At 24.7% G+C, this 13,110-nt stretch overlaps 1 protein-coding gene across 1 annotated transcript; it reads right to left on the bottom strand.

Moving 5' to 3' along the window:
- Positions 1–274: 274 nt before the first annotated feature.
- LOC129615406 (uncharacterized) lies at positions 275–11,377 on the bottom strand. The gene is made up of 3 exons (XM_055530605.1): positions 11,079–11,377; positions 939–1,019; positions 275–873 (listed from the first exon to the last, which is right to left on the bottom strand). The coding sequence occupies exons 1-3, from the start codon at positions 11,119–11,121 to the stop codon at positions 416–418; spliced, it is 582 nt and encodes a 193-aa protein (XP_055386580.1). The 5' UTR covers positions 11,122–11,377; the 3' UTR covers positions 275–415.
- Between the last annotated feature and the right edge of the window lie 1,733 nt (positions 11,378–13,110).

Raw genomic sequence — 13,110 nt, forward strand, 5'->3', positions numbered from 1 at the left:
AACATGTAGAAATTCTACAATGATTGATTTTGCTCTAATATGAGCTATAAGTTCACAATAATGGTCTACAGTCTTTCCTTTTCTTTTAATACAAAACAATTTATAGAAGCAAGGGCATAAACAAGTTTCAAGAATTGGTACTCAATTGTACATAATGATATCGTGACTATAGCGCCTTAACTTACTGCACAACACCATGGAATTACTCATTTTTTGCAATTAAATTAAATAAAACCAACAATACCTTTGACTTTTATATTCTGTTTTCTTTTCTTTTCTTTCGCTTTGTACTTAAAATATGTATGTATATGTTATTATGTACATAATTATTTAAAAAACTCTACATTTTCGTCAAAAGAATACTATAAATTTATTAAAAAATTTTCCTAACTTCTTTAACTATAAAACATAAAAATTATTTGTTTTTCATTGCATTTTCTTCTTCTTGATTTGATGTCGTTCGATTCTTCATTTTATATAGAGCTGTCAATTGATCAAGTGCATTTTCAGGTACCATTGTTATCGTATTTGATTCTAAATTTAACATTCCATTTACTATTGGAGGTTTTTTCCGATTTTCAGCATCAGACATTGTCAATAATTTTGAATCTAATTTCTTTTTTTTAAATTGATCTTTTGACCAATTTTTTAGCCAATTTTCAGCTTCAGCTAGTTTTTTATCTTTTTGAATTTTCTTCAATGTTATGGATTCAGTTGATTCATTAAAATCGGATTGACTAACAGCACGTTTTCTTGATGTTGCAGTATCTAGGCCAATTGGTCGTGTTTCACTTTGTGGTCCAAGTTCTAAAACAAATTGAATATCAGCATTATCACCTAATCGAAAGCCGAAACCATATCTTGAGTCATGTCCTAAAAAAAAATATGGTGATAAACAACAATCCTCTAAAAATATATTTATTAAATTAATTTCAAACCTTTCCGAATCTGCGGAATATTTGAATACACTAACGACAAAATAGATGGAAGTTCTTGAGGAATAACAAATGCACTAGTACCTGAAAAAAAAATTAAATATAACGAAATTATTATAAAATAATTTTATGGATTTTTTTAAATAGCCGCAATCAATAAAAAAATTAAATGCAACTTTTACATTAAATACGAGAATGTTGTATTGCGTTCCAAAAATCATTAACCAAATTGACATCCAAAATGAATAAAGTTGGATCAAATGGATAAAGTTGGAATTTGTAACGAAACACTTTTCCCTTGAACAAGTTACAATACTACTACTAAAGAAACAGGAACTACATTATGTAAGTTACTTTCATTCGTATACCAAAATACTTCAATCTATAGCATACATTTATAATGAGAAAAGAAAAATTGGAAGAATACAATTATCTTTTTTGTTAGCATGGCATTTTGCCTCTTCTTTTCGCTTTTATAGAAACTTAGGAAAGCTTGAAGGTTCCGAAATAGTAAACGCAGAAAGTTCGAATTTTACGAATTTAGATACGCGATAACTTTGAAGTGGAAGTAGGAAAATTTTTTTTCAAACGAAATAAACAATTTATTAGACCATACAATTTATAGAAAATAATCTTTTAATAGGAAATGGAAAAATATACGGAATTAAAAAAAATTATTGTAGTTTCGTTACAATAAATCGCCAAAAATAGTATCATTACAATAATAGCCAAAATAGGCACTTTTGAGTTGGAGTTATAACTTTTGGAGAGGAGAGATAGGTAAACAATTTTTCTTCGAATGTTCATAACGTTTTTACTAACGGTCTATTTGCGTATAAAAATTAAGCTTTCTATCTCAAAGGGTGTAGAAATTTTGTAAACAGACACATGGACTGACGGACAGAGTAAAACTTGTACAGAGCGGATTTGTTGGTACTTGTTGTAATTCATAAACATATGAAAACTAGCTTCAAATATCTTTGTAAAATAGAAATACTTATTTCTAAACCAATTACCAAATTTTTTAATATAAGGTTTGCTTTGTTAATAGCAATATTATTGCTTAACGATAGGCAATATTGTTTCTTCTCTTAAATTTTTGTTAAATTTTTTCCTTTGATACAAATACTTTCTACGACATGTCGTATGACAAAAAAATCAATTTTTGAATTCATGACATGTTGTATGAGAAGAAAAGAAGCAATTTCGTTGGTATTTGCGGTTAAGCATTCTATAAATTTAAAAATAAAAGTCCAAATATAAAAATTTTAAAACATTGAAGAAGGATTACAACTTCAAAACTAAATTGTTGTGTTACCTTTCAGGCAATTAATTAATTTTATTCTAGCAAGATAGAAGCAAGTTCTTCGGTTTAATTACATAATGTACAAAGATTAAAAAAACATTTGTATAAAATTCATCAAAAATTGGTTTAACTGCCTGCACAACATCCGCAAAACTTCTTAAAGGGCTGACATTCAAAATCTCTTTCAAATTCTTTCAAATTCTTTTTACAATTTTTGCCAGTACACTCAATATTTTCAAATGAGAATTATTATTCGTCGGACAGAATTAAAGCTGTAACCCCTTAATTATCGATCCCATAGCAAGTCCATACATTTTAACACTAATACGAGTATACCAATTTAATCCCTCAATTACCCATATATTCTTCAACAAAGATAAGCCGAAAAAGCAATTTAATTTTTTAAACGAAATATAAATTATTTCCAAAGGAAAAAAAATTTTGAAATAAAATGAATTTCTTAAGTGAATTTACTTCATGACGTACCAAAAATAAAACAAATTTATTTAAATATATTTTATCAATTACTTTTAGCGGAAAAATAACATCTATGGAGCACTAACCAATATACAAACCAAACAAAAAATTTTATCTATAATTCGAAAGAAAAAAAAACATTTTTATTATAATTTTTTTAAATACGTGCTATATGAAATAAGGTGTCATTAAAATTAATTTATATTATAGAATCAATTGCGCAAAAATTAAAATTTATATAAAATTATACAACAAGTTTGAAAATTTGTCATCCACTAGAATATTTATCAGAAAATGAATATTAATTAAAACGGACAAAAAAGCGTGAAAAATAAAATAAATCACGTCAACGCATAACATACATATTATATATATATATATATATATATATGTCTTTCTTAAATTTATAGTATTAAAAGATTTAAAATTATTGGTAATCATACCAATTTAAAATTTGTTGTTGCGGCATTTGCTTATAAAAAAAGTAAAATTGAATTGATTCTTTTTCAAAAAGCAATTTTTGAAAAAGAAATCAAAAAAAAAATCAGTTCCAATTTAACTTTCTAAAAGTTTTTGATTACGTTTTTGACAATTTAATAATCTTAGTCGCGCTGCAAAACTTCCGATCATGCCATCTTTATACGCATTTTTTTAATTATTTAACGCGTACTTAAGAGTTGCAATTTTGTAAGAATATTTTTTATTTTGGGTAACGAAATACAACGTATTAACAAAATATTAAATATTAGACGCAAAATTGTTAATCTAAAAAAAATTTTAAATATGTACATACATAATATATATACATATATATATGTACTTAAACCTAAAAAACGTTCATTAGAAAGAGTCAGACAAATAAAATTTAAAATTATTTAAACGTATGTATGTACGTATGCTTCCAATAAAAATTTTAAAACCACACACATGTTAAAAGCATAATTATATTTCGTGAATTCTATGGTAAATAATTTATTAGCAAATATGTTTTTACAGGTAGCATTTTGAAAAGTGCCGTCGAATGTCCTTTACTTTATTTACATACATGAAATTCGTGCTATATGTAAACTAACCTTAAAAATTTGTAGTTTCGCACAAAAACTCTTTCGCACATAAATTAATTGAAACGTGAAAAACGTGATTACGCTTCTCTAGAATTACATCCATATTTTTAATTTTCATATGAAATTGATCAAGAAGCTTCATTGCTGGTTTTTTCGCCGGCTTTCGTCTGTTTTTTGTACATTAAGAAAAGTAAGTATAAGTTATGAATGCCACATTAAGAAAAAATGAAAACATAATTTAAAATAAGAAAAAACGTTTCAGTCTATCAGCACCGACTGAATTATACCTTGACAATATAAAAATTTGTTTTTGAAATATTTAGAATTAGCCTTCGTAGTTGTATGACAATTACTCTAACCTGCGCCACCATTCCATAAAAACTTCATGTCTGACCTATAATTGGAAACACGACTGCCAAATTTTATGCAACTAACTTTATTATCTCTTCAAAAATTTAATATTAGCTTTTGAGGTCGTGTGCCACCCATTCCATTGATATCTTCAGTACAAAATTTCATATAAATTCCCGAAATATTAACAAAAAAAAAAACTCTTTGAGTTGTAGGACAGCTACCCGAACCCGTTGGTCGAATTAGTTTAATTAAAAGGCTTTCCCATTTTTTCTAACCCATAAAGGTTTCTACAAAGTCCTATTGCACCAACCGTTTTTATATTTGTTTTTATTTTTTAACTTTTCAAAAAAAATCTTTTTTCATTGAATTGTTGACACTGTGCAACAAGAATTTCGCAAATATTTTGATTAATTGCCATTCTATTTTCACTGTTAAATAATTTTCAAATTAATGAGTTTGGTTATTTTTAATAATTGCCAATTCTTTTATTAGTTTTTATATTTGCTCATAGATGTCGCTGTATTACGTTCTAAAACTAATAAAATATTTTAGTGTGTTTTTACGTGACATCTATCGGAAATCGAAAATCGAACAAAAGAAATTTTTAAAAAATTCAAATTAAATATTCACGATTTTCGGTTTTGAATTCACAATTTTTCACAAATAATTCATTTACATGTGCAAACTAACCCAAGTCCACTACCTCAAACAAATAAGTATGTAAGTCATCTGTTCCGGTAAGTGATTTGCAATACACGAATCTTATGTTTTCAAAGTTATTTTACGTCATTTAAATTGGATATTTATGAGTTGTTTAAACACTTTAATAGTACGCAACTAATATTGCTTGTTATAATTTGTATATTTATATGTAAAATTTTAATTTGAATTGCTACTTTAAGTTTATGTTTTATTTAAGTTATTTGAGGAAAAACAAATATTTGTTAAATTTACAGTTGGCTAATAACTAGCTAGCTAGTTAGTTGCCTTTATAATTGTATAATATATGGAATAATTATAAAATAAACTTCAAATTTCTACTAAACAATAAATGAAGAGGTCTGTAACAGTCTCTATATTATTCTAGATTATTCTTCTTATTTATATAAAAATATTTTTCTGCCATAATCATCTTTCCATCAAATTTAATTATAGCAAAAAATAAATTTAACTACAGATTTAACAAAGTAATAAGAGTAAAATAACAATTAATCACTACTTTTAAAACATTCCAAAATATATCACTTATTGAACTTTTACTATTCTATGTGCATATTATATAATATGGTATAGTATATACAAGGTTCAATGATTTTAACTATGCCACAATTCCCTTGAATTCATTTTTATGAACAATGTTAGCATTTATTCTAATTACGTATAGTTAAAGTAATTTTAAAATGCCATTACTAATAAAATCAGAAAACAAAAATTGCAATTAAACAAAAAGGTTAAAACATCGCGTAATTAATTAATTTTCATGGTGAAAAAATATACACACGGAGTTTTATAATTTAAAAAAAAAAGCTGTGAAACATATAGTTTCTTGAAATTTGTTAGTAGAATATTTTTTATTATAAAAAAATTGAATTGGGCCAAAACAGGAAATACTGGAAAAAAATATTATGTAATTTTCAACTGAGTTTTGAATGACAAAAAATTCTTTAAAACACACCCATGGTTCTGTATATAATTATATGAATACGATATACCTATATGAAAAATATATAATGTATATGTATATGTATAGGAGTACACAGAAACATGAAATTTTAATAAACAAAATCTTAATATAAAATAAGTTCCGTAAAAACGGAACATATCGGTTTTGGTAAAAACGAATTCAGCAATTCAAACTATTTAAGAAATTATTTTTTAATTAGCTGCAAATAATTGTAGGAAAATGATCAAGGTGCTAGCCAATTTGTGCCTCTAAGAAGTGAAGACATTAAACTCAATTATACTTTGAAAATATTATTCTTCATTGAAAACTTTGGCAGAATGTACATTTATATTTTTAATAGAAATTTCATCAAGAGAAGTTTCAGGGGAAGAAAAAATTATTAAATATTTCCTAAATATTTTCCTCGTCAAAATAAGCTGAATAACTTTTTTAAAAGTTTTTTTGGAATGTGATTGAGAAAAAATCTGCTATTTAAATACGTGGAAATATTAAGAAACTCAAAGACAAATAATAACTAAGTCCAAATAGTTGAACGCAGACAATAGTATACAATGTCAATTTGACCTATATACTCGTAACAACTAAAATTATGTTGTTGATCAAGTAAAGTTGACGATAGATCTTCATTTAAAATCATTTTGATTTTTGATTGTTGATGTTTATGTCAAACATTTTCTGTAATTTGAACCTTTTTTTTTTGTTTTTCAACTAATTTAATTAAAATATATTTTATGTCCATCAAATTTGAATAAATCAAAAATGAACCTTGAAATTATAACACTTATGAAATTTTATATACTTAGTTGATTTTTAAAAATATTTACGATAGACGTTAAAAAATTAAAAAACTAAAAAAATCTTTTTAAACAAGTTGTTGAAAACTTTAGCACCTAATAAACACAGACATTTAAATATCATAATAAATTTTAAACTGCATGACATTACTTCAAGATCTGACTTTTGTATTACTGCACTAGAATTGTGGATCAAATAATTAATTCAAGAAAACCATTAAGAAATGTTTGTAATCTAAATTTATTATCAATACTGGGTCTATATTTACTATTCCTCTAATTATGATTTAAATAATTATGGAATTATATACATGTACATACGTGTATAAATAACAACCTTTTAACGGAGTTTGTATCTTGTTTGTATTTTTAACTTGCGGTCAGTTAAAAATTCTATAAATAGTAATTAAAATCGGGGAAATTCGTTTATACTTTTGTATTATTTTTTTATCAACAATTGTCTATGAACAGAAAATAGTGTATCAATTAATTTCGAGCAATAAACGGAGTGGTCATTTAATAGTAAAAATATTATTTTCAAGTACTCATAATACGAGTATATGTACGAGTACTCGTATTATAATTCTGAATAAATTTGCAACATGTTTTTATTTGAATTTTCTATTTGTAAAAATCAACAGCCCATCGCAGCCACTATTTACTATTATGTAAAAGCATGATTAGCGTCTCATTACATTATGTATTATGTATGTCATGTAATATTGTTGTTTTCTTGAATTTCCTTATCATTATATGTACCTAATTATATGCGTTCCGGTCTACACTTGGTGTTTATTCAAGTTGTATACTTTTACAAAATGTACAACAAAAACCTAAAGTGAATTATCCATGAAAATATTTTTTTCTTGTTTTTGTTTTTTCAAATTATTAGTCATAGGTTTTTTATTATGTTTTTAAATTTCACCAAAAATATTCATAAGTTGCAACTAATGTACTCAACTTAATCCAAAATTTAAAATGCTATAAGTATGTGTATAACGATATGTGCTTTGATTTATTCAACCTTGAAATGCAATCTTGCATTTTTACGTTACTATGTTTTAAAATCTCATTTCATTTTTAGACTTGATTGTTTTTACTGTTTGGACATTTTTTATTGTTTTTAAAAATTATAATTTAATATACGAGTATGTGTGTATGTACGGAATTTAATGGATGCAATAGAGAAAGCAAAACTTGAACTTCATATAAAAATTAATTTTGTAATACTCGTACCAACTTTTACAAGTGCCTTTATTATTTTTACTTTAATCTCATATTGTTCTTAAAACAACCTTTATGAGTCATATAAGAAATGTCGTGGGTGCTGTTAAATCACATCATACTTTTGAAATTCATCACCAAATTGTGAAACCCCTTCATTATAATTTAAAAACCGTTAGTCTTTGATTATTTTTGGTGCACATGGAATTTATATTCTTGCATAAAATCTTTTAAATTACAAAGAGTAACCACATTTTGTCTTCTTTTTTGCTAAAATTATTATGTTTATCTTCATCTTATTAAGCTGTTAAAATTTTTTACTTTTTAACTAATCACGTTTTAGAGATACATTTCACGTTTAAGTTTTTGATTATTTGAAATTGTTTCATGATTTATTAAGAAAGAGTCTTGAAATAAAGATAACGAAATAAATTTGCAAAATCGGTTTCTTTTCAAATATTTGAATATAGTTCGGTATTATTGGTTTTATATTAGTTAAAGACATGCAATAAATTCCTTTACAATTTGTAATGAACCAATAGATTCATAATAAATAAATGCTTGTATTATATTTAACCAATTAACTTTATTTGTATAATGAACAGTATTCTTTGCAAGTATTTCTTGGTGCATTTGTTAAATTTTTTGGTATGGTGAAAATTAAAATACTATAGTAAGTTTCTCATAACTAAATACGACACGTTCTAATGATTTCATCAACTTGTTGTTAAACCAAACCGTTTCTAATATATTATACTCTACTATATAACACTGATATTCAAAAATATAGTTACAAATATTCAAATTCTAACTATTGTAGAGTTTTAGTCTTCATCTATTGAGATTTTATATTTAATGATTTTATATTATTTTTAACATTATATTGGGTGTTTCCATTGCATTGGATTAAATTGCAGCTAGTTTTGAGATTATTACAAAATTAATTAAAATTTGTTATATTTTTCTTCTATATGCCTGCATGCAATGTTTGTATGTGTATGAAAATTAAATTTTGCTATTTACATATGTATATTGCGTGGATTTACTGGTGTAAATGGTATAATATTTTCTTAAAATGACTTTAAAAGCTTGTATCCTTTAAAATGTTTTTCTTTCACTTTGTAAGCAGTTATACAAAAATTATTTTGATTGTGCTAAAATGCGTACTGCCACTATTTTTAAATTCACAAAAAAATTAAAATAAAAATGTGTATTTTTTTTTAATTTTCATTTTAGATCTGTTTTGTGGTTTCAATGTGCATAAATAGTTAAAAGATTTACAGAATTCTAATGCTAGAGAATGTGAGCATTGTGGAAAAATAATTTTATGTTTATATTTTATTTCAATCAAAACCTTAGGAAATCAACTTTATTTCTTCTGTAATACCAAAGATATATTCATAATTTTAACATTTGAATAGAACGAGTTCACATTTCTTTGGAATTTCAATGAATTTAATATTAAATTTTACTCTTTCAAAATTGAATTTCATACATTGATTTGAAGTGGATCTACTTTTCTCATTCTTGAAAACCTCATTAATAAGATTAATATATATATGTATTATGTTTTCTTTTGTATTATACAAAGGCAATGACATGTTAATTATTTCATGCTTCATAGGAACAGTTTTATGCTTTTTCAATTTAACTTTAACTAATAAGTCAAGGTACATACAGGAATTTTTTTTCAAATGACAAACTTAACTAACAACTGCTAATAGCAAAATAATATAACCCAAAACATACATACATATGAGTATATGTACGTTATATAGAAAATCAAAATTATAGTGTACAAAAATATTTTTACGCTGTAATTGAAACGTAAAATAAAAATAAAAACATATGATTAAATTACTCTATTTAAAGTAAAAGGAAGATAGTGAATAATAGGTAATTAAATTAAAATATATGTTTTGAATAATATAGTAATAATGATAATATAGATATTGATAATGAAAGTGAACCAAAATAAAAGGAGAGAATGAAATAGTTTCTTTTTATATCAACAAAAACTTAAAAATAAATTATGTAAACATACACTGGCTATAATTACTGTAGATATAAAAGTTTAGTTTGATGAATCGTGGAAAGAGTTTTTGAAAGAAAAAAATAGCAAACATATACTATAATATGTCAAATATGTTGAACTTTATTTTATTAAAAGATCTGTGAAATATGAAAAGTGTTTATAATGCATTTAAAGTTTAGATTTCAAATGAATTGTAAACAGTATAGAAGCTCCTCCCAGCTTCTCTGGGAATAATGCTCCGTATGAATTAGAATTTTACTCGTCGTATATAGGGGTACAATCGCAATTTTATTTATAGTTCATTTTCGTCCATCAAATAAAGTTTTTTACATAGTTATGTGTATATTTGTATAAGTCAAAAAACCAGCATAAAAATTGTATTTGCGGTAAAACTAGCAAATTTTATTCCCTAAGAGAAATTTCGTTCATTTTGATTTAATTGTATGCATAATAAACGCAGTGAGTATCTAATTTGAAACAGTTTGGGAATAACATTTTCGATTATTAATTACATTCATCTATAAGAACGATTCAATGCCTAAAGTATTTATTTTATAAAATTTAAAGGCAAAAATGCCACTACCTGATAGGGAAAGTAAAATTTTTAGTTTATAATTAAATAAATAATTTTGCTTGAAATTTTTAATGCTTAAACAAACTCTTTTTAATAAATTTTACTAAAGTGCTTGTTTGTTTACATTTTTTTTATCACAAATTATGCTTGCATATTTTCTTTCAAATCTTGTCCATTGTTAATTTTTAATTTTCGAGTACATTATTAATTATTTTTTATATATTTCCTAATAATAAACTGAAAGTAATGTTTTTTTTAATGTTACATACAATATAAAATTGTTATTTTAAAGCATACTTTAAAGAAATATTTTGCAATTAATTATTACACTACACAGTACCGTTATTCAGGTTGTGGACTTCTAAATTTATATACAAACATACATAACATGTACATGTAAATTCCACTTGCTGTAATAATAACAATCCTCTAATCTTACTGTACTTAAATTGAAAAACGAGAAACCAAATTACCAATAAGAAAAAAATTATTTATTTTCAATTATTAAATTTTTTAACTTTTTCTAATATTATACATGATATTACGAAACACCTACACATTCATATATAATTTCTATAATATTAAAAAAATATCAATAAATATTTCAAAAATAAAAAAAAAGTTATCTCACATTTTGCTGCTATTAGAAAAAATATCACAAAAAATTTTAACATTTTGTTTTTCTACTTTTTTTAATTTTATTTAAAAATTGCAATTTTTTTCAAAGTTTGTATTAAAATTTTACTTGATCTCGTTTCTAAAGTTTTCAATTTTTTTATGCTTTCTTTTACATATTGGATTTAAAATTTGAATTATAATTGAACTTAAATTTGTTTTAATTACAATTTTTTAATATGGAAACGAGCGCATTTGTAGTAAGCGAATATACTTATGTATATGATATTGAAAACGAAAGTCAGAGTCGTTACCGTGTTTATCACAAATATAATACTAAATAAAATTACATACCAAAACTTACTTGCACCACAATTCAATCGTCAATTTGATGTTTTTTTTTATTTTTATTTTCATTTTGCTTTAAATTTACTACTTTACCTGGCATGTAAATACTTATACTAAATAAATATGCATACACTCTTAACACATAATGTCTATACAAAAATATATTTACCCGTTTTACATTATGGACTGTGGGCATTCCCCTCTCAACATTTTGAAAGATCTCAAAAGTTATGAAAACATTTACAACTTTAAAACGAAAATAAAAACTGCAAATTATTATTAAACCATTCATGGTAGACAATTTTCTATTTTGTTACTTTGTGCCGTTATCTTTTTCGCGTTTTTAAAAGTTTATTACCCCACTATCTAACTGTTTTGGATAAATTGAGGCGGCGGCAGTGCAGCAATACTAAAATAAAAAAAGAAAATAACATAATATGTACAGTAAAATCCAAATTATTTTTAAAATTTTTGATTCGTTATTTGTTAATTTGACCAATTAAAATAAAAATTTAAGTGTCATAATTTTTAAATTGGCGGATTGGCGGTTAATGTACGTTTAATATATACATACATAAAAATCATCCTTGTTAGTTTAAATTTTTGTTATAGGAATTAAAACACTCATAACCAACAGTTGCTGACCCCCGACGTGATATGAACATGAACTCTCATTTGTTTTACCAATTTTATTACAAAATGTATGTGATATGAGCGAGTAATATTTCCAAATATCTTAAACAAAAAAATTATTTACAAAACTGGATTAATGCTGTTTTTATTTTTCCAATAGCTATGAATTAACATATATAAAAGCTATATTTTGCATAAAAAAGTATTGATTTTAGGGGAAGAAAAGTATATATGAATGGAAACCTTTTTTGAATGATGCACCGAAGCTAAAACCCGCGTCGTTCTGTAACTAGTCTCTGTTATAACTGATAACTCATGTTTATAGCGTTTATTATAAGAAATTTAAATTTACTTTTTGCTTTTTTAGGCTATTTGTTATTATTATTGGTTCTTGTCTATTTTTACAGGTTTTACTGTTAGCAATCGTATTTAAATTTATATACCTGCATATGCATACATATGTACATCTTAAGTATTTCATACAATAACAAAAAGATAATGGAAAACTTAAAAAAATAAAAGAGATTTTTTAATAATTTGACCATATGGATAACACACACTCATAGTATAAATTTACTCTCACTTTTCTCAGTCTGTAATTACAAAATACTAGTGACCTCGTTAACGTATACTTATACCCACTTATATGTAACATGTTTTTTTTTAAAAAACAAATATAAAGCTTTACTTTTTTGATATATACAGCTAAAATAAGAGACATAATAATGTCATGTTGTACTATATATTAATATGCACATAAACGTATTTTTTGAGTATTTTTTGCTAAAGAACCGGTAAGGAACAGGTGAAACGAAAACGTATATGAATGTATGTTCAAATATAGCATCGAAATATAGCATAGAAAAACAAAAGACCTTGCAATCAAAAATAATTAATTCTATCGCTTTATTTTAGTATGTAATTAATGGGATCGTAATTTTGTTCGATTTTTTGCTTCTTTTTTTTTGGAATTACGATAAAATATAATAAAAGTCTGATATTCATAGAGCAGTGGCAACTCCAATTTTTTATGTTTTATGACAACTTTTGTGGGTTGTGGGTAAATA

Source organism: Condylostylus longicornis, unplaced genomic scaffold, assembly GCF_029603195.1.
Source record: "Condylostylus longicornis isolate FDR11 unplaced genomic scaffold, ASM2960319v2 ptg000135l, whole genome shotgun sequence".
Lineage (NCBI taxonomy): Eukaryota > Metazoa > Arthropoda > Insecta > Diptera > Dolichopodidae > Condylostylus > Condylostylus longicornis.

Coding starts and splice junctions, on each gene's coding strand:
- LOC129615406 (XM_055530605.1), bottom strand. CDS start 11,121: ATGTTAAAATTTTTTGTGATATTTTTTCTAATAGCAGCAAAAT. Junction 1,020..11,078: donor TTTTCTAATAGCAGCAAAAT/GTGAGATAACTT, acceptor TTTTTTTTTCAG/GTACTAGTGCATTTGTTATT. Junction 874..938: donor TATTCCGCAGATTCGGAAAG/GTTTGAAATTAA, acceptor ATTTTTTTTTAG/GACATGACTCAAGATATGGT.